Genomic DNA, 23,473 nt, shown 5'->3' with positions numbered 1-23,473 from the left:
CGTATACCTAGAGCCTCGCTGCTCGCATGGCTAAAAATGGTCAAATTTGGGATTATGACACCTGCAGATCCTCCGTTTTTTAATTGTAGTCGCTTCGAAACATCAAATATGACTTCAGTAAAAGCATCTTTTTCCTCTTTCACCACTAATGTCTTCATCTGTTGAAAGTTTTCAGCAAGCTTTAAGATTCAGTCCTGTTCAGACCTGTTGTTCTCCTGGTTTACTTCCTGTTGCTAAACATCCAACCGTTCACTGTAACAAAGCTCCTCCGACAGACTTGTTTTACAGCACGACTCGGTGTGTAATCGCTAATGGGAAGGCAGTGCAGCTCGGTGAATATTTACGCTGTAGGTATTCAGCCATCCAGCACGACTCACGGCCGCCGAACAATAGCATCTTTGTAGACTGCCACTAAATCAGTGCACAAGAAAACCCTGTAAGCAGCCCATTTGCTGTGAAATTTAAGTCAAATTAAGGAAACGGGCTGGATTCATCTTGACAAGTGCAATAAGGCCGCATTACAGCAGTAATCATAAGTAGTTTACTGCAGTGAAACAGCTTCCTGCTTCAATTAAGCTCCGGAGCCGAGCGCAGGCCTGCATTCTTCTGACAGCAGACTGAACCGCGGGGAAAATAGGGCACGATATTCACTGTGAAGAGATTCGGCATTTTGTTGCTCCTGTACGATGAGGTGGAGGTTTACTGTTTTTTGGGGTGACGCGTTTCAAATGCAGGCAGAGGCTGATAACAGGGGGGGGAGAAGAACGCCGGCAGAAAAACAAGGTTTGTTCCTAGAAGTCTGGTTCAGGGAATGATGGGAGGCCAAGAGAGAGGCCTCCAGCAGCACTGTGTGAAGAGAGGGGGAGGGAGGGAGGGGGGAGGAATGGGGCTCAAAACAAGCAAACACATAAATTGGAGCACGTGCTGCAGGACCACACACACACGCTTGTATTACTACACTCCTGAGGACTCACTGCTTTTATCCCTGGTCCTAAAACCTAAACTTGATCCAGGAAAGTGACAGCCTACCACAACCTTTGTTTCTATCAATTATTATACTGTACTCAGCAAAGTAATTGCTGAGCTCTGGGAACATGACATCACTACAAGTCTAAAGTATAAGTAAGGGATGTCACCAAGTTCCCAGATCTCAGAAGCACATAGAAATAAAAGCCAAACTTAAGAAAATCAGATCCAAGTTGTGACTGGATTGTCCTTTGATTCCAGCTCTGAAGTGACTTTAGCTTCAGTCTTTAGTCTTTGAACTAAACTATCAGGATGCTGTAGGATCTCTAACCTGTGGAACTTTTTGTCTTTGGTTGAAATTACATTACATTACGCTACTAAACACATTTTTATTAATGTTCTAGAATTTTACAGTTTTTTTTGTCGTCTCTGACTATACACAGCAGGTAGATGTGATGAATACTTTCAGCTTGCTTCTTTGCTTGTGTACGTAACTTTCTATTGTTTTTTTATTTGTTTGATTTTAACTTGTGCAAATAAAGAATATATGTACATTTGTAAGCTAAGCCGACGGCTACCTCTACATTTAAAACTAGCTGGAAACTAGTGCTGACCTTGATTTTCGTCACAAAAACGTCTAATCTAATCATTGCCCAAAAACCAAACTGAAAACTCACTCTGAAACGTTTCCTCAGTCTGAAGGATTTTACCTTCATTTCTACTCTTGTAGGGACACGTGGTCTTCAGAAATACAGAAACACACACACACACACACACACACACAGAGGACTGGAGTGGATGAAAGGTCACTTTGTGTCTCAGCGCCTCTCTGTTTTCCTGGAGTTCAAGGCAGACTTTGAACCTTGCAGGCCAACAAGGGGAACATCAAGGTTAGCAAACGCGACACAGATTAAGATACCAGGGAAGAAGAGAGAGGAGAGGCACAGTGTGGCGGGTGTGAGAGGGGGAGCGACTGGTGTTTGAAGCATGTATGAAAGGCTCCACTTCAACAGGCAGCGGTTTTTGAGCTGCAACAGACTTTTTGATTCGCACACCACTGACGAGAGAGAAGCACGAGAGTATCTGAGGTGATGATAACATTCTTAAATGGGGGTAATATGGCTTAGAAACGTGAGGTCAGAGACCCTCAGTGAGATGGAATCTCCTTTTAATGTTGTCCAAAAGGTAAAAAAGAAAAACTGCCCCGTCTACAGGAAGTATGGAGGTTTTCTTACGAGAGATGGGTCCTCTGTCTCGGCCCCCTGGGACTGGCTGAAGTCCTCGACTGTGAGAGGAAGGTTGTCTTCCTCTTCCTCTTCCTGGTCAGGCTCCTCCCCGAGGGCGGGGAAGACGGAGGCATCCACCATGCCATCCAAACTGTCGGTCAGAGCGGCGAGCAGAGCCGCGTTCCCCTCTTCTGTCTGGAGTCAAGCACAGAGAGAACAGGGGTGAGAAACACTGTGACTGCACAGTTTGAAGGGAAAGTGGGTGGTGTTCAGCACAAACCATCTCATCAAAAAGGCCTTTTAGTTGCTGTTTCAAAGTTGAGATTGACAGGTCAGTCCTGGCCTCGCTAACTTTGCTAACTTTTAAGCCAGCACGAACCAGAAATGATGAGAATTTCCACTTTCAACTACTGGTTTAAAGGTCAATAACCAACTTTCAATTTGTAATTCTTTCGTGATTAATTTGCTTTTTGGGAATCCACTCACTTCCTTATCCTGCCTTTTTTTTATTAGCGATTTCCTACATTTCCCAGAATTCAACACCTAAGGAAAGCGTCACAAGCTTCTTCCTCTCAGCTGTTCCAAGGGATTGAAGCCCTCTCAATCATTTATTCACGTCTACCATTGATGTTTTAGATAACTGGAACATTTTATGCCATCAGACATTTCTGCAGAAAATATTTTGATTGACATAATGTATATTTTGTCCAGAAGGAAACCACACAGCAGCTAATTGGACCCTCAAAGCAACAGAAATCAATACCGTTTTTCTCTCGGTTGTATTTTGAGGGAATAGCTGCCGTTTAGCAAGAGACGAGGCTTGTAGATACAAAACAAGCTGTTCTGGTGGACAAAGATTTCAAAAATGCAATTTCCTAAACATCAATCTACAGAAATGAAGCAGCCACGTTTGAGTCACTCAGTCTTGAGTCACTAAGACAGTTGGAAAATCATTCTGACAGCTTTGTGCACTGTATGTATTGTGCATTTACGTCTGGAAAATATTATCCTCAGCAGAGGAAAAAAGTCTTTTGGGAGTTCTGTGTCATTGCTGAATCACCCCTGGAAACCCCCTCTCCCCCATCTTCCTGCTTCCTTCACTCTAATAAGCTGTTATCTAAAGTCCATCCTTGCTTCCTTTCTACCTTCTTTATTAACGAGGTCAGGATAATGCGACTCCGACCTTTGACCTCATTAGAAAGAACAATGCACAGGTTTGCTGAAACAGGTCTCCGGCTCTCCGCTCACTCGGTTCGGTTTCCCATGATGGTATCCATGCTTTTTACAATTTCCAAGCATGAAAATGGTCAAATTTAGAGATAATAAGCAGAAAATATTGTTTATCTGTAATTTCAGTCCAAAACGTGTTCCTTTCCCTCCCTCCCTCCCTCCTGCTCCATCCACACAGGGGTTGTTTACTGTTATGGAGCTGCCATCTTGCTGAGAGCAGAGTCTGGTGGAGAGGTGATAGCATGGCTGGCCTACGGGAAGCCACCAAGCTCCATTCATCTGTCTCTCCCTTTTATCATCCAGCTCTATCTGTTCCCGGCTGCCAAAATATTTATTATTACATTTATTCTGTCAGGCTTGCTGTCTCTCTCTCTCTTCGCTGGGTGCTCCAATTTAGAAGTTAAAATTCTCTATAGGATGTCAAAAATATAGGAATAAGTAAGCAAAGTTAAAGTTTGCAGGGATATAAATGATATTCCTGATGCTTACACTTGTTTTGGGGTTAGTCACATTTCTTTTTTGCCCACTTTGGTCACTTTTCCATATATTGCTACATCACCAGAGGATCGGGTTTGAATCTAATTATCCACGAAACGTTCTTTCCATTTTACAATTTCTGTGTCTCCGTCTGTCTCAGTGGATATTTCGTAATCAGAAAGCCTTTATTGGCAGTACTCGCATGTTTGTACACTCAAAAGCACTCACAGACATTACCTGATTATATTAATTAGATTGGATGATATTAATTTGATTTTCCGGATAATAATTTGATTCCACTGTGAGTCAGAAAGAAATGGAGAGACAGCAAAAGAAAGTTCCATCAATGAGAGAAGTCAGCATAATGTAGAATTATTCACTCGACAACACTGATGCATATACGACATCATGATTATTATAAAGTAACAATATGTAATGAGCCTAATGTTTCTAACTGTTTCTCTCTCTACACGTCCAAGGTTAAATGAAGCCCTACCACACACACACACAGATCAATCCCGCCCGACATGGGATTAGATTCCGATACGCTACTGTAAATAAGTGCCGTATTGACGGACAGCAAAGAGACAGAGACACCGGGGGCTTCATCCGTCTGCTTATCACTCTATTCATTACTGTGTGTTTAGAACCGAAAGCCCGACCGTCTGCTCCGCTGTATTAGTCTGATCAATACAATATTGGCTAAAATATAATATGCGGCGGTTGGAGGTTGGTGGGTGGCGGCAGAGACATGGAAAAGAAAAGCTGAGAAAAAAATATTCCCTGTTCTGAAAAAGGTCAATGCAGGCGATACAGGGGGCAGCATAAAAAGTACATCTCTGTGTACTATCAGAAACATGAGAGAAAGGACAAACCAAGAAAGTGAATGGAAAAAAGGAAGCATGAGCCCAAAGAAGGTGAGTAAAAGAACCTGAGGAATGATGACAGACAGCAAGTAAAACCATGTATGAGGACGGAAGATGGGAAGAAAGAACAGAAGAGGGAGAAAATGTGGAGAGACAGATGCGCCTGTTTTCATGTCTTGTCCTCCCTCCTCTTATTGTCTCTCTCATAAAGATTTCATCGTCGATACGAGTATCTGTTACTGTTAATGCAGGACTCTGATGCCGTCCAATGATGCCAACTGTGTCACAAAGCTTTGTGTCGACAGCAGGAAGACAAACAGTCGCTCAGGCGTCGGCTAGTGGGAATCGAAATAAGAATAAAAACCGAGAGAGACACGGAGAGAACAGACGGTCTGTGTTTACTTCACCTGCGTTCCCATCATGCCTTGCCTGTCTTCATTTAACCAATACGCTGCGATGCATCGCGGCATCAGAGCAATTTCCACCAGGAGAGTTGCATTACATAGCCGACGATCTGGACATAAATGCTACTTTATCTCTTCGTTGCAGTCTTTTTATTCTAGAGATGCACTCAATTTAGCCCCTGTAATGGGACCACGAGGCATCGCTGGGGCTGAAAACCTATAGACAATCAATGATCCAGGGTTGGCTTTCATATCGAGAAAAACAAGAAGGGTATTCCCTGAATTCATCTAGCAAGGGCACCTGATACTGGAGCCTCAGGGCTTTCACTGGCCCCATCGATGCATTGAGCCGATCCGAACTGATGGACTGCTTCCACCTTCCTGTTCCACACAGTGTAACAGGGGAATACTTCCTTGGCACCGTCCTCTGAGACACGCTGTAAACTCCAGATTTCAGACTTTGCATGTTTGGAGCTCTTGTACCCTGAAGCCAAGATTCATTAAAGGTTTGGGCAATAAGGAGAGTGCTGCACAAGTAAAATGTCACTGACTTTGTAAAATAACATCCCTGACGAAAAGAATAAACCCTCCTATTGCTTGGCACGGTCATAAATGCATCTATCAATGTGATCATGCTGTAGACTTCCGTATTTGTTCCAAGGCCGTGCAAAATAAAAGTTAAAAAGATACAACCGATTCAGCCCAATCGTAGTTAGACTGCTCAAAAAGGCCTGAAGCATTTGAACATATTTTTGTGAAATGAGGAGTTCTGTGGCGTGATTCTGGCCCGACACCTCGTGCTCTCCAGATCTCATAAAAATATTCTGCAGCAGCAGCTATTTTGATAACTGTGGTGGTAAAATTGGGAGATTTGGCCTCACATGGTGGTGGTGAAGCCCCTCGTAGGGCAGTTATTCCTTCTGAGAACCAACCAATGGAGAAATGTTCTGCTCATTCAGACTCCAAATCTCTTGCTAAAACACTTCCAAGAAGTAGAATTTTATGGAACATTATTAGAAATAAAGTTCCCACAAAGCGAGCCACCCCATCTCACCCAACCTTAACCCAAACTGACGGACAGAGATCCTGCACCGCCTCTGTGGAGGGGACTAACACGGTGCAGCATTGACGCCTCCATTTATTTTAAAGCATACGTTAACTTTTAAAAGGCATTAAGCGATGGGTTCAGCCGTTTAGGGTGCATTACATTCCTGCTGAATCACTGTTGTTGTGTTTAGGGGTCCAGCTGACTGTTTTTCCAAAATCAAATCGGATTTTATAACGTTCCCGTTTAAGTACGGCTTCAGGGAGCCAACTTCGTGGATTAGCTTTAAACCTGAAGCAATCTGGACTTGAATTTGTTGTTGAAGGGGATTCTTTTCTTGTGCAAGGGCTTGTTTGTGCCTTTGACTTTGCATTTATACTTCTGACGTCTTTTGCATGAATTTCTTAGTGAACCCGAAGCCTGGGCACAAAAATTCAGTCGATCCACTGATATATCCATAATATCCATCTATTCCTTTAACACATTCAAAAAAAAAAGCATGATCACCTTCACTGTATTTTATAGAAAAAGAGTCTGCATATATTTCTGATGCATTTTGATAGCAGCCCTCACCCATGTAGCAGAAGAAAGTGTCCACGGCTGACTTGAGAGAAACATCGGTTGTACAGAACAGCTCAACCGTATTTCGGTGAAGAAGCCTCACCTCAAAGAGCTCATCTGCTGTACTGTAGTGGATGGAGGCCGGCGATGCGTCCGCCGGCTGATCGTTGCACCACTGTAGCTCGCTGAGACAGTTGACGCTGTCGAAGTCGCTGGTGTCCAGCTGGGAGAGGTCGATGTCCGGGAAGTCAGTGTCCAAACGGTCCGAACACACCTCCTCCTCCCCATACTGAAGACGGAAAAAGAGAGGAGAGAGAGGGAAAGGTCATGTTAGTCAAACACTGAGATTAAAGCAAAATTCCCAGGCGCTTTGTCTTTTTTGAGATGCTACAAAAGTGCATGAGTCACTTTGTAGAACGTGAACCCAAAAAAAAAAAAAAAAAAAAAAAAAAAAAAAAAATTGAGGTGCCGATCACAGCTGGAAAGATCCTCAGTAAGAAATGAACAAGTCTGCATGCGTCACTCGTGTCTCTTCTGCGATCACAAAGGAAATGATGTTGTCTCTGTAACCACTGCTCTCTGAAACACAAGCTACCAAACATGGGAAATATCCTGTTTCCTCTATAAGACCGCCAAAGTTGGTGTTTGCTGTGAAGTTGATCACTCAGCTCAACGCTGCCATTGTTAGAATTAGGGGTTTAGTTCCCATTGGGCCACCCTTTCTAAAATATGTATGCAGTTGAAGCACTGTGAGGCACTGCGGATAAAAGCCTCCATCATCCGGCATATACTGTATATTATTACAGTGCTCACTGTTGAAGTCCAAGGAGCTCTCATCAACAGCCCCTCGTCTCTCAACAGCTACTCATTATACAGTAGATAATGAGACTTTCATGTGAGGGGAGGTTCGACACTGAAACCAATGGAGGCATCTGCTCCGGCACAATGCGGGATTAGTCAGAAAGTATGTCACATACACCAGCAGCACTTATCTGGAGACGCCTCCGTGCATTTATCCTGCACATCTCCCGGTGGATCACAACAAAGTGCAACCGTGACCCGAGAGGTCTTCAGGTGATTAGTTTCCCCGCGTTGCTTGAGGGTGTGTTAATCAGTGAAATCAGCTGTGGACTATTTGGTCACAGTGGCACATAGTTAATCAATCTTTGTTTCCTGTGATTCAGACAGACAGGGAAGTCTACTGAACCATGTGAACCATGCACAGCTTCTTAATAAATTATTTGCACATAAAATGTAAAACAAAATCCAATGGAGATTATTTCCAGGCGCTCTAAAAATGTTATGGAGACTCTACTGGCACTCTTGCATTGCTTTACAGGTTTCATCTTGGTCCCGTACAACCCCTTTGGAAATTTCCAGAACCAGTTCAAGAATCCCTAAAACAATCACAAGGATCCCTTCTGGCAAAGACTTCTGAAACTCCCTCAAGGAATCACGAAACGTAAAACCCTCCAAAATGTTCAACTTCTCAAACACTCTGAAACCCTGGAAGGAGCCCCACTTCATGATCTACTAAAGTAACGTTCCACTCAGAAGTTAGCAGCCACGTGGTCTGCAGTCACAACACATGGCTGAGAGACAGAAACATGAGCCACGTCACTGAGAGAACAGAAAGAAAAGAAAAGAGGAAGAGCAGGAAGTGTGAGTGTGACTCAGTGTGAAGGGAAGTTACTGTGGTCTCTTGGGGGAGGAGAATGAAGGAGGGTAGTACTGGAGTTTTTACGAGCATTGTGTGTTTGTTGCATGATCTGTTAGCGGCCTTGTTGTCTGATACACACACACACACACACACACACACACACACACACACACACACACACACACACACACACACACACACTTCATTTTCCATCCATCTCACTGAGCGAGCGGCAGGGTCAACCAGTCGCACCAACCATCTTTCAAACTGAATCAAACAGACGTTTTTCATCACTCTCAGGTGTCCTCACAGGTAATCTGATGTCCATCTGAATGGCTGAACTGCTCATCGCCTCTCTGGCATTTTGTTTCTGAACCCTATGAGTCAATATCCTGTCCCAGGCTGTGAATTTACTTTATTCAAGTGTTAAGGAGATTTAAACACAAATGGTATTCATAAAAAGTTTCTAGCTACTTAAGTACCGTCACAAGGTTTTTCCCTGACAGCATAAATGTTGCAGTCTTTGACAGCGTATACTAAGTGAGCAACTACACTGGTGTGTGTGACAGGTTTAAGGTGACCCAATGACCCCAATGAACCTAACACACACATAAAAATTAAAACAACTCAATTAAATTAAAGACAAGAAAGAGAAAACACTTAATAAAAAATTGAAATTATGATAAGCAACATTATTCATAATATTTGAAGTTTACTCAGTGTAAAATATTTTGAAGGTGATTTTCTTAAACTTACAGTCGAGTCAGTGAGCTTTGGAAATGTGCTAAAATGATTAGCTAGTTCTGGTGCGGGCTAGCCAGCTAACGATACTGTCGATTATTGAACTGTAGAGGACGTTTATGATGAAAACAATTACTGGTTGCAAGCTATCAAGAGGAGAATGGTTTACTTTTAATAGTCAACATGCAAACTGGACTAATCGCCACACTTTGATCATTGTGTTCAATCTGTTATTTGTTGAGTTGGATCAACAGCAGCGTGCAGTTAGCTAAGCTAATCAAAGCTAACGCATCTGTAAACTCACACTGCAGAGGACATAAGACAGCAGCACGGTCAGCTTTGAGCAGTCGATGACAACGAGCTGAACGGAGAGAAACATTCATGTCTGATCATCCTGCTCGTTCCTCTTCCCTCCTCCTCTCTCGTCATCAGAGACCAGTTCACAGGAGCAGTTTACAGAATTTACAGTTCCCCAAAACTAATCAACACACAGTTTGTACATGAGTGATGAACTTACAATGAAATAATTATCTCCGCTTGTGAGCAGCAGTGCATGATCATCACTTACTGCTCTCCCTGCAGTTCTTGTCTCTTTGTTTCAAGCTGTTTTAATTTGAATGTACTGTTAAAAAGCTTTTCAGCTACCATTATCTTTTAATTTTGGAAAAAAGTGGGTTTTTTTTACAGACTTGTCATCCTCTCCGATAATAATAATGAACTCTTATCTTCTTATCTTATCATGTTGTATTTATGATCGCTGCTCGTACTGCTTTGATGTACAACCTCACGCAACAGCGAGTACCAGTGTTCCCACTCTGCCTCACACTGTGTGCATGTGTGTGTTTATTTGGGTCAAGGAACGGAAAACACGAGCTGATATCACTCATGGCTTCATAAATTACAGAGCAGAGTCTCACAGCAGAGCAGAGCAGACATGATCAAAGAGGCAATCAACAAAGTGGAGAGAAAAAGAGAGGATGGAGGGAGAGGAGTGTGGGGGAGGGGGTGCAGGGGAAAAGAAAGGATGCAAGGAGGGACGAAAGGAAGCGAAAGGGAGAATGCAGGATGGAGGAGGAAAGGGATGGAAAAGACTGTGAGAGGGAGAAAAAGAGGGATGTGGGTCAGAAGAGAGGGAATAAAAAAGGGCGATGGAGGAGGAGCGATGGAGAGGAGGAGGAGCGATGGAGAGGAGGAGGGAGAGGAGGAGGGAGAGGGCAGTCGTGACTTGGTGGAGGAGAAGAAGAAGGGAAGGTGGGAGGAGAGGAAAGACGAAAGGGGAGAGGATGCCCTCTATAAGACCCTCCCGCTGCTTCCTCTCCCTCCAGTTGCTGATGCAGGTGTGTGTTTTCACCTAGCGTGTGTGTGTGTGTGTGTGTGTGTGTGTGTGTGTGTTAGTTAACATGCAGCTCACATCCCTCTCACGTGCGCCTGACTCATCCCCCTCCACCACTCGTTCACTCAGCCTATCCCTCCTTTCCTCTCTCCTCTTTCTCTTCTTCTCTGCTCTCTCTTCTCCCTTCCTTCCTTCCTTTTCCCTCCTTGACTCCTCTCCTCTTTCCTTCACCTGTCATTTCCCTCCTTCGACATCCTTCCCTCCACCTCCAGTCTTTTTTCTCCTTTCTTGCTCCTCATCTCTCTTTTCCTCTTGATGTATTCTCCCTTCTCTCCATCCATCCTTCCCCGTCTTCCATCCTCTTCTCTTCCACCATCTCATGCCTCTGCTGTTTCCTCCCCCCGCTCATATTAACTTTAACTCTTCTCCTCTCCCTCTCTCATTGTTTCCTCCCACCATTTATTCCTCCCATTCTTCATTGTCATCTTTCTTTCCTCTTGATCTCTTCTCTCTTTCTTGCCTTTTTCTTTATTTTTCACCTCCCTCTCCTCAGCATCTTTTTTCCATCTTTTCTCATCTTCTCCTCCTTCCTCTGCTCTCCAGCATCACCCTCTGCTCTTCATCTTTTCTTTCTCCTTTGCTGCCCTTCTTTCTTTTCTCTTCTTTCTTTTCCTCTCTGCTCTCCACCTCCCTCCTTCCGGTTTCTCTCCTCATCTACCTTCCATTTCCCCCTTTTTCTCATCACTCTCCTCTATTCCTTCTCCTCTCATCTTCTGTCCTTCTCTCCTCTATCCTCTCTTCCCTCCTTCTTTCCGTTCTCTCCCTTCTCCTCATAAACTTGGAAGACAGGTTGATTGATTTCTTTGTTTCCACTCCGCTTCTCTCTCTCCCTCCTTCTCTCCATCGCAGCCGTCAATCAATAAAAACATCCTTTGGCGTGACACGTACACTCCCAAACCCACACTGACGCATGGCGCATGTACACATGTTGCACCTGGAAACAGGTAGCACACACACAAGCTGCACATGCCATGATGGCATCTGCGTCACATTCACTTACTACCATTCTGCGCCACGTGACGCTCTGCTGGTGCTTTCTGTCACACACACTCAAACACACACAGACGTGCCCGTGTGACATGCTATGACACACACACACACACACACACACACACACATAAAACAACACACAAACATGTTTGATCGTCTCTGCAGCAGCAGCAGAAGGCGATAGGCAACCGGTGAAATGTGGCTGCGCCGTTTCCCAGAGCTGCGCTGACTCTGAATAATGATGAAGCCACTGGACGCTACGCAACATGACTCACGGGGACGAGGACTCAGCGAGCGACGCCTTCACTCCTCCGCTCTTACTTCAGCTCTACATTGATGTACTTCATTTACTGTACGAGTGCAGAGACCGCCAACCTCAAACATGCAACTGGTCGCTCGAAAGGCTGCAGAGCTCAGAAACAGACGTGAATGCTCGTCTGGAAATCGTCACAACTGGAACCTTTTGTAACTGCAGCGAGCGCAAACTGACTACAGCCGCCGTCCTCACCAAAACAGCAGCGACAAACGCTTCAGAGCAGCCTTTCACTGTTTGCTTCCTCAAACAGATTCTCGGTCGAGCTTTCTTCTGAACAAAACAAAACTACTCAGAACTTCCAAAGAAGGTGCAGCTTAACAACTAAACCAGCTTCCCACACAGCGGAGTGCTGCGATTAGCGGTGAAACTGCAGAGTCCTACACCTACATCAGGTCTGCAATCCAGAAACTGACCTTAACATATCACTGAACACACTCGTACAGCACACACACAAGTACAATACCTTGTTTTGTTGTGGACTTCTTGTGGATTAAGAGAAATAGAACCACTGGCCTTCACCAACTTCAGTCAGAGTTGTTTTTATGTCTTATGGGCCCAGACTCAAGTCTTGATTAGCGAACAGCAACTTGATTCAGGTCATTCACGTCTCAAAGCTCAGAGTGTCACAGCAGCTTCCTGTCGAAGCTGGCACAGGCCTCTCAGTCGGTGTTCATGAGTGTCCATGTCTGACTTTTATGCTTCATTTATTTTTTTATTGTCTGCTTATTGTTTTATCTTACCAGGTCAAAGTTTGAGACTTGATGCGGTTTGTCTCATGTCAGTGTGTCAAGTCCTCATGTTTGTGACTTGTGTTGTGATACTCGAGTTGGGTCAAGTCTCCAGTTTCAAACCTGCAGCTCTAGTTTGGTGTAAAAAATTAAAAATCTATCTTTCTGTCTGTCACACGACTGCAAAGAGATGCTTGCTGGTCGGGGAAACGTGGGTTGTTTTAAGGTTGCTTGCAGGCCGCTGCTGTCATTTTTCTGGGGAGGAAAGTTTCGTCACACAGTAGAAAAAGCAGATCAAGTTTGACACCTCATCTCCTTTTTCAGAGGAGGAGTGGCCTCCTGCACTGGGTCAAACGTGGTTCATCATACGATTAGCCCAGCAAGGCAGTGAAAGAGGCCGGGGGGTGAGTCTACCTACATTTGCATGTTTGAATCCAGAAAAATTTCAGCGCACTCGGTTTAAAAGAAGCTCACTCCGACTCCCTGAACATCCCTCACTGAGGGGCCTTCAGTTAAAAAACAAGTCTGAAATCCAGAAGTCTGAGGGATGAATTTGAAACAGGCTTTTTATTTCTTTCTGAAAAACACCACAGTGCTCCGTCATCCTTCCACAGAAAAAATACATGTGTAACGCTCACTAAAAGGCAAATAAAGAGGAGAAGAAGTGGCTTATACTTCCTGTCTGAATGTCCTATAATGGCGGTGGCACAACACAAAAGCATCTCAGGACTGAACTCATCACTCAGTGTCTCTGTCTAAATCTTTTCTGGCTTAAATGGAGCATCAGAATGGGCAGATTAAGCAAATGGCCATGAAATTAATGTAGAATACACCTTTGAAGTTATGAAAGGGCACACTTCAGGGAAAATTGCAGTAAGTTCATTCTGAGTTTAAGGGGTTTATAAACAGAGGAAAATAAGACTGAATCATATATAGAAATACAAAAGCAATGCTGAAACGGCAGAATAAATGGTGGATTTCATCTAAATTCACAGTATCTACATCCACAGTTTGCACTGCTGTGAACACAAAACTTAGCCCTGACCTTTGACCTTTTGAAACCTAGAATCTTCTTGCTACCGTGTGGGCTTGTAAAAGGCACCACAGTGTAATAAAAGTGGCACTGGGGGGGAATGGGGTGTAGAAAAATGAAATGTGGTAACTTCCATTTGTGGTTAATCTCTGCCTTAGTAACAACAGCGAAAACCCACTGGCCCGTTCAGTCATAAAAAGCCTGCCGGGACAATCGCGCATTAAACCTGTGCTATTTATAGCGGGCCTGCACGTGGGAGAGCTATCTGGGCTAAAACGAGCGAGTGGATATGGAAAGGCCAGCGAGACTCTGCTCCAGCATGTGGATGTGCTGCACCGCATCCTTCACGTCTATCTTTAAACACACGCACGACACATTCCTTCGAGGGTTATCTCTTGTTTGACTGCTCACCATGGTGCTGAGGTAAAGCTCCCTGTCTTTCCACTGGTTTTCTATGAATAGCATATTGGGATTTTAGTTACGCAAGAACTCCGCGAAGGCTGGAGTGATCGTATTGGTCGAGTTAAGTCTCCGGAGGTGGACTTCCTCTTAAGTTCAAAGGTCAAACTAGCAATTAGCTGCTGGCTGACCTGAAATAATTATGCTGTGTCCCAATTCCATATTATCTAGATAAGTGTATACTGTGTGTGCTGCATACTGTTTGTGTGTGTGTGTGTGATGTTTTCAAGCGTTTTTAGGCTGCATTTTGACTTGTTTCAGTGCACAGTACTTATAGTGTGTGTGTATATATATTATATAATATGCAATCATGACCCAGATTTACTACTAGCTAAAACTAGTGCTGAGTTTTAGTGTCCCTTTTCCCACTTTTTGTACCATAGAACACACGAGTCGTGATGAATGAATGGAATCTTGGTGTTCGTCCAAATGCAGTAAGCCCTTCACGTAACGCGGCCGCGACGTGGTTCCGATAATAATGTGAAGCCTCATTGATCCACACGGAGAAATCAAAGCTGGCTGCTGTCCTGGCAGCTCGACAGCAGGCCCTTTGTAACGTTATGTAAGGTCAGTCACAAGCTCGGTCATGTGCCGGTGAGTCCTCGCCAGTGTTCTGGACTGTCCAAACTTCCCTTTAGTGACACACACACACACACAGATACACCACCACCACCATACAAGGTCAAGCTTTCTCAACCCTCGGCTGTAGATCACAGGGGGGTGAAGGAAAAGAAGTCCTCCCTGACTGTGAGAGATGGTTTCTCAGGTTAGCTCGCACATCCTGAATAACTTGATCTGAACTGCTGAAGAACTGGATCAAGAGGTTTTTAACTTCAGCAACATGAGGTTCAATCATGTACTCTGGATCCTTCTTACTTTCTGCAGAGTTGTTCAACTAATTCAGCACTTTCACCAAACTCCTGAGAGGAAAGAATAATATAATTTTTTTCAGTTAAATTCTAAATTTGTTAATGCTGTTAACATTTATGGATATGATGGAGGTTCAGAGCTGTCACTGTCAGGGATATTAAGCTCAGTTTATTTACTCAATCAGTTGATTAGTTAGAGTTCTTCAAATAGATTTTTCATTTAAAAAAAGTTTTTTGGAAACTTTCCTCACCTGACAAAAGGAAAACTGTGAACACTTTGCTGCAAGAACGGAAGAATTTCACAACATTTCACTGTGAATTCATCCCAATCACGAGAAGAAGGCCTTTTTTTCCCCTAATGATTACCACTAACGGATATATGTGTTGCATGTAATCAGAATTTAAAGTGACATATTTTTGTGTATTTGACCTGCTAGAGTCGTCACTTTCCCCAGTATCTGCGCCGCGATATGAACTCTAACTGATCCAAACTGACGCTTTAAACCCAGCAAATGGGGAGGTATATGAGAAGGGGTATACGTGAAGGTTAAGTGACAGATGGGAGCCCATATAGCTGAAAAATGATGATGAGAGGAGCCGGGTGGAGAGTTGTAATCACCTTCCAGCCTCGCACACTGAAGTGACATGGAAGATATAAGGCAGAGTGCCAGGCTGGGGACTCCGCTAAGTGTCCCGCTGCCTTAACTCTCACTTTCTTGTAGGTCACTTTGACAGGAAGTGGTTTATAAATGACACCTCAGACGTCCCCGCGGTGCCGCTCAAACTTATTGACTCCCGACCCCCAGAAATGAGCAAACGCTGCACGAGACCATCGGGCACGGAGCGGCGAAAACTGACACGAAATTAACAGATTTTATTTTCCCTTTGCAGGCGGTGATCCAGACGAGTTTTGATCTTTTAGTTTTGTCTCCTGGCGCCAAGCGCTAACTGCTGTGGTGTTCCAGCGTCTTCCACACAACACTTGACAATTAGACAGTCTGGGTGATCTCCTCTTTGGATTTTTGCCTGCGCTTTTTTTCTGTACAGCTATGAACTTCAACTGTGGACAAGAAGAAAAGCTTTTATTAATGTTTATTTCTATTCTATGCATCATCGTGACCCTGCCAACCGGCGCTTCATCGTAACACGAGGCATCGCCTGTGCCTCGCTGAGTAATTTGCTGACAGGTAATGAGAAGGGAAAGCTGCACGATTTTAACTTCCCAACTCATTTTTCTCCTCTGCAGCCAACAGAGAAGGGATGTGCTTAATTACTGCGAACAAAAAGGACGCCCCCTCCTCCCGCGGCCCCCCTCCATGTTTAATAAGGGCCACAAAAAGCCAATTATGTGCCGTTTGATTATTGAGGTACAAAGTCAGACAACGAAAACTCACAAGGGTACGGACGGAAGCTAAATTGGGATGCCGATCAATGGGAATCATTATCTCACGTTGTTTAATCTTTATTTATCCAGAGAAGCTCGACTGAGCACCAACATGCTTTTCTGCAGCAACCAGAGTTAAATATCACAGATGGGAGCAGCTCACTACATACACCATCTTCTGCTGCAGCTTGTTTCCTTCCTCCAAACCAGATCAAACCTCTTTGTACCACAGTCCTGGGCTGCAACTTATGATCCTGCCATATGTTACGTATAATCAATCAGCTGATTAATGGTCCAGTCCACGAAATGTTAGAAAGCTGTGACAAAAGCTCATCACGAGTTGCCAGAGCTCAGTGTGACGTCTTCAAAGTTTAAAGCCACAGACGCTTAACTCACAACTACCAACAAGCGTCATTTCGGCACAGCTAGAAGAGGCTTTTTCAGATCCAGAGATGATTAGTGTTTTTTTAATGGAATCATCACATTGGAAAATGTCAAACTGTGAATAATTTACAAAATGTCGTTCAAGCCTTTGTCTTTAATCTGCAGTCAAACCGTCTTTCGGAGAAACCTCAGCTGCAGTGACGTTTACATGCACGCAAAATCACAAGTTCAACCTCCTTGAGATGTTCAGGTTTCCGCCGCGGGCGGATCGACCCTCATCTGCACCCCATCAGAGCTTGTCTGTGCAATCACACAGGTTAAAAACATGTATATCACCAGTCTAAAGAGAAAGTGAAGTCTTCCAAATGTTGACTCTCCTAAACGAAACGTGTTTCTGACGAAGCAGCCGGTCGGTCTGATCTTCAAACACTCACAGAGAGCCGGAGAAGAAATGCATGGAAAGAAAGGAGACATTACCCAGAATGCAAATTTGATTCTTTGATCAGTACACTGGTTCATTGAGATGCTGCATTTACACACACACACACACACACACACACACACACACACACACACACACACACACACACACAGCCAGCTGTGCGTGTGTGTGTCTATATTTAGCTCTTATCCTGGTCCCATGACCAGTTCTTCCACAGGCTGCCGGTGACTTGAGGAGACACTGCCAGACACAGATGACCCCTCACTCTTATACACACACACGCACACACACACACACACACACACACACACACACACACACACACACACTTCAGTGAATGAAAGACTAAATTGGCAGCTAGTGTTTCTTGTTACGTGTCTCAGCAGTGGGAGACGGTGTGTATGTATGAGACAGCGTTCTATTACATTTATTTAAACCTTTAAAGGAACATTGTGTCTAATTTGCTCTTTAATTCATTTAGTTAATTTCCTTTAACTCAGTGAATGACCTGCAGGCGATCAGGCAGTAAGTCATGAGGTCAAAGTGGAGAGAGTGTGTGTGTGTGTGTGTGTGCGTGTATGTATGTGAATGTGCTGTGAGGAGCATAAATGAGGGCAATTGAGATGGAAGTGGGACACTGCTGAAAACCAAAGTACTGGCTGTTCCCATCGCTGCTGCTCCAGGGCGTGTGTGCGTTTTCCAAGGGTAATATCACCCTCGCTATCCTGCCCAGGTGCCCTTCGGCAAACACCGTGTTTGCACTTTTGACAGCTGTTTGATGAATGTTCTCATGCCAATCAAATTGGAGATAGCCATAAGTAACTTTCCAAGCTAAGCAGCTCGTCACCGACTAAAACTTCAATGTACTGAACGATTAGAGGCTGATTCGTATCCTCTCTGCTTCTTTTTGCACACTATCAGTGACATGTTGGTGCAGCTGGTAACTGGAACTTTAAATGGTTGATCTAAAATGCACTGGCGGGCTCCCCACACAACTGGAATAAATTGAGGCCCAGGTGGTGGTGCAGTCACCAACTTCTTCTTCCAGGTAGCAGGAAGGCCGGATCCAGAACTATCCGCCTGTCCACACACCTGTGAGCCACACCTGACTCCTGGCATCCCGTCATTGTGACGTGTTAAGATTTTACGGCGGCGTTGTCGTCACAGACAGCTGCCACCTTACTGGTTTAGCGCTGAAATGACGAGCAAACAAGGTTCAAGCTGAACCTGGTTGAATTTGAGAACAGCGGCAAAGCGTAAAAACTCCAAAAACACTTTTTAATACTCATTTTGTCGGTTTCCAGGATGTTTCGGGAGCTTTTTCACCACCAGCAGTTCAGTTGTGAGCAGATTCTGTATTTCCACAGTGGAAATATTTTGGAAAAATTACGCATGGACAGACTTCTTTTAAAATATCTGTTTTGATACACGTGTGGTCAAGGCCTCAGTCTGCTGCAAAAAGATTCTCCCTCTGATCTCTGTCCTTACTGATCCTTCATGTACGCTATAACTGCAATAATAGTTAATCCAAGTTCTGCATTACTAATCTGAACCTGTGCAAGAATTTAGCTGCTCTTACTACATGTGAGGGATTAGACGTAATCCAGTTAAGTATTTGTGACAAATGTAGGAGCGTTTCTGTTCACGTCGGCTCTTAATATTCCTCTCTGGTGCGAGGAATATTGTATTGGCACTCTGACCTCTGAGCTTCGACCTCATTACTCTCAGTTGCTTGCATTGTTGGAAATCAGACAACAGGAACTGATGAAAAGAGACAGAGAGGTAGTGAGGCGTGAGATGTAGGGAAGAATCTCTGGTATATCGACTCGGATAAAAACACACATTTCTACATACTGTTTGCTTTGTTCTTTCTCTCACACACACAAACATCATCAAAAGCTCTCTTCCTCTCGCCTTGTCTCAGACACACATATGCTTTCACTTCCTTCATCTCACACACACACACACACACACACACAGTCTCCAAATGATTTCTGGCCCTCAGTCAATACAACAAGTGTTATTGAGTGCTGCTGATGCCGCTTCCAGCCTCAACTCAGAAACACTCAAGAGTTCAATCAAGCTCTCGCTCTTGTTTCTGTCGGATAATCCACCGCCACCTTTAACAGGTGATCCTCGGAGGCTTGTACAACAAGGCTTGGGTAATAAAGAAAGTTTTGGAAGTTCCAGTTTGACTCAACAGTTTCGATTCAAGTTTTGCTGGATGTTGAGACAGAAGAAGTTTTGATTTTAATCAGCTAAGGCAGAGAGTTTCTTCTTTCTCTGATTTAACCAAACCAACGTGACGCAGACCAAAATCCTGCATCTTTATTATAATTTGTGTTCTGGATTTCATTTTACAACAAAATAGCTGCTAACTTCAAAAGAATGAAACGGCTTCAAATACCAGTGAACAGCTGCAACAGTTCCCCGTCACAGAGTGCCTCAGTCTTTGTCTTTTACCTTGGTCGGCCAAAAATGGGGGACAACATGGCACTAGTGCTCTCATAACTTTCATAATGACCCTCATAAATATTATTAATGACTCACAAAAAAAAATCCATAAATTAAAACCACTGCCTGCCTCAATACTGGCGATGGTTTGCACCACTGATAATGTGAAAATCACAGCAAAGCATGAAAAACGTTGCTTTCTTCTGGCTAATTCAGGGTTTCTATGTGTCAGTGACGATATGGAATCCAGTCCGTCTACGGCGCTTCCTTCCTGCTGGGAGATCCGTTACACTGATCTCACCTCCAGCCAACCTCCGTCACTCTGCAACCTAATCTGGCTCTATCCTTCCCTCCTCCACCATCCCTCCATCACACCATCCCTTGGCTGCGAGGGGCGGCGGAGGCGCACAGGCTAAATCTGGCCCAGGTGAACCCTCGCCTGTCCCCTGCATGTAAGAGGCTAATGACGGACGGAAATACACACATTAAGCCAACAGACTTTGCTGATTAACCTGCAGCATGTAGCTCCTCTGCATGTGTGTGAGCTGCGTTCGCTTGCGTTATCTTTTCTTTATCCTTCGTTCTATCTGCTAAATGCACCCAGAACTGAATTGCATCTCCCCCAGATGCAGGTAGATGCATCTACCGATCAACCCATCTGTTACATAAATATCCCGGCAGCAGCAGGCCGGGCCAGCACCACGCCCAAAACACACCACCTCCTCGCTAAGCACGCCGCATAATTGTCGTCAGATTAGCAGTCGAGGCTAAATCGGACCGTTCCGCTCACCGGTGGATAAAGCCGCAGCCAATCAAGAGCGAGTGAAGGGCAACACAGCGGTGCGGTGAAATGCGAGAGGGGTTGGAGGGTGACAGATGCTGAGCTGGAGCACGGATGGAAGGTAAATGTGGAGAAAATACAAAAACGCAATGAGCTGATAAGAGTTCAGCTGTCTGAGAAAGTTCCACACAAAGGTCAACAGCAGAACTTTCATGTGGTCTTCATAACCGACCAAATTCAAAGTTCAGCTCTATAAAAATGAACTGCTTGTTGGAGTGTTTTGAAATTGCATTTTCCATCTGCACTGTTGCATGGCTGTAAAGGTCATCTGTTTTTTTAAAGTGCTATAATGTCATACAGAGTTTTGAGCTGTTTCACTATTTTATTTTCTGTCCTTTTTACATTTAAACACTGAGAACAAACAACAAAAGTCCGAGAACATTTCTGCACGTTTTTACTGTTCTGCATCTGGGATTTAAACGGACAAAATATCAACAGTTCTTTGTTTCTTTGCACTAATAAGTGTTAAATTCACTTTGCAACAGATAAACTTCATGAACTAAACATCTAAAAACAGTTTGATCAGTATGGACCATCAAAAAGCCACACGTGGCATCCTCCTGTAGTCAAACCCAGGCTCGACAGCATTAACAGCATCGGAGACCAGAAGGGAAACTGTGATTGACAGAGGATGATGATGGCTGCGGGGTGAAGACGAGATGGGCTAAAAGGAGCGGAGAGCTGCCGCCTTGACTCTGCAGGTAGCGGGCCCACTGGGTAATGGGATCGGAGGGGGAAAGCCGATTCGGAGCTCAGAAATAAGAGCAGTGGTGGCAGCTGAGCCGGCGCGGAGGCCCTGCCAGCCAGGTTCATTCAGGGCGACACTTCGGTGAGACAACAGGATGGAAAGAAGGAAAAAAGGAAAGACAGCGGGCGTTGAATTGATAAAGGAAAGAGTCGGGAGGCTGAGAGTGTTTACGGAGACACTCGGAGCTTAAGATCAGCTTCGCTTTCAGTTGAGCTGCTGGGTTTGCGTCACATTTAAAGCTAAGAAAGGGAAAGAAGGTGATGGACAGGTAAGGAGGAAAGGTGATGATGAAAGAAATGCTTCTCAACACTTTCAACCAATAAAATAAACTGTTTATTAAATCAGGGCATGAGTTTTCATTTGAAGTTTTGATAAAATTTCAATCTCAAGACGTCACTTTCTTAAGTGCAGGCTGTTGTATCGACGTGTTCTACACCAAAATGTCCTCTCTGTCCTTTGTCGTCAGTCCTCCAACATGTGGACTTGCAATCTCTTAAAGCACCGGTAACCACTTTCCATATTCCCTGTGAGAGACCTCTGTTGATTAAATTGCCTCCAAACAGGCTTTAACCCTCAGTGTGTACGTTGTTCCAGTCTCAGGTGTCCGACTGTTCCAGTATCTGATTCCACAGCACTCGGACTCGGCCTTTAGCTGCATCAAAACCCTCCACTAAGTCTGTCAATCCATCACGGTCCTCTGCGTGGACATCTTGGTCTCTATTTATAATGTATCAGACGCAGAAACGCCACAGTGGCCGACAAGCTTTTATCCTGCATCTGTCTGTCTGCTCAATCCTTCTTGCATGTATAACAGCATAAAACCTTTTTTCAAATGCTGAAATGAGGAAAAGTCATTTCCTCAGTCACCTTGTACCAAAGTACAGCAGGAGATGAGCAAAAAGGGGGGAACGGCTGAGGCTTAGGGTTAGTGTTAGGACCTGTGGATGTAGAAGAAGCTTAAGGTTTTGTTTTTCAGGGTGCTGAGCTGCAGCCTTTCCTCTGCTGCTTCAGGACTGCATCCATCACTGTGAGATCAGCGTATCTGATGCCGTTCTCAATAGCTTCGTTAGCAATTAGCAGTGCACGCTGATCCCAGCTAACCGTCAGATTGGATTGGCTAGCTGTCCGAAACCACGCACTCAACTGAAGCTTCAGCTTTCAATACATCATCCATCACTTCCTGGTCTTCCCTCTTCTATCTCCACCTCTTCATTCTCACCGTTTGCTCCATCCTCCCTTAAGTAGTACTTTTCTGAACTCCTTTTGTAATTTCTCTTGTTTTTCCTTTCCTCTTACCTTCCTTCCTTCCTACACTCCACACATTTAACCTTCTTTTCCTCATTTGTTCATCCTGATGACCTTGCTGTACTGTAGATCGTCTTCTGTTTGCGTTAATGTTGCATACGAGTCCAACAATGTCATAAACATATTAAATGCTTGTTCCTGCACGAGGCAGCACACAGGAATACCCACCGCCTCTCATTTTCCTCCTCCCTCCATCCTTCCTGTCACATGTTGTGGACGGTCGGCGGCATGACTCTCATTATTCCCTGCAAATTACTCTTCACTTAAACATCCGTCTGTCAGTTACAGCGGGGGCTTTCGCATCCTGAACAGTGGATTCTTTTGCTTTTCTGGCATGAAAAATGGTCAGATTTTATTGTCTAATTGTGGCTTCCTGTAATCTGTAAACGATCGCCATCCAATAATCCGTATCTGTTACACCTTCCTCTCCATCTCCATCCCCACCTCTCCTCTTGTTCATCCTCCCCTCCATTCCTCCTCTCTGCTGGTAATCTATCTTTTCAGTCGGGCAGCGTTTGTAAAGCTCTTAACTGGATTGGAGAAAATCAGAGTGGACCTTATCACAAGGGTCGGGTCAAAGGTCAGCCGAGGGGTTAATGATGGTACCTCTGTGTGTGTGCGTGTGTGTGTATGTGTGTGTGCGTGTGCAGAGGAGGAGGATACTAAGTTATAAAGCTTGTGTTAGTTCATCACCTATGTGTGCATTTTCTGTGTGTTTTTGTTCATGCAGCTAAACACACACACACACACACACAAACACACTTGCAGGCACCTTTCCCTAACCCTGATTACAACTGTGCGACGCAGCCAATCGCGTCACACCACACTCATTTTGAAGCTCCAAATCCATCAACTCACCTGACCTTAATTCAGGAGCGACAGGTCGGCCAATCAGATTACTTCACCTTTTAAACTCCTCCAATGGGCAGTTTTGACCCTGATCTCACCCAC

General features: G+C 44.5%; 1 protein-coding gene across 1 annotated transcript in view; it reads right to left on the bottom strand.

The window, feature by feature from the left end:
- ppargc1b (peroxisome proliferator-activated receptor gamma, coactivator 1 beta) overlaps positions 1-23,473 on the bottom strand; it is an 86,689-nt gene that overhangs the window by 22,255 nt on the left and 40,961 nt on the right. Inside the window, 2 exon segments of the mRNA XM_041944041.1 lie at positions 2,202-2,387; positions 6,879-7,064. Of these exon segments, the coding sequence (XP_041799975.1) occupies positions 2,202-2,387; positions 6,879-7,064 (372 nt within the window).

The sequence above is a fragment of the Chelmon rostratus genome, chromosome 9 (assembly GCF_017976325.1).
Source record: "Chelmon rostratus isolate fCheRos1 chromosome 9, fCheRos1.pri, whole genome shotgun sequence".
NCBI lineage: Eukaryota > Metazoa > Chordata > Actinopteri > Chaetodontiformes > Chaetodontidae > Chelmon > Chelmon rostratus.
This window is presented reverse-complemented; position numbering and strand designations above follow the sequence as displayed.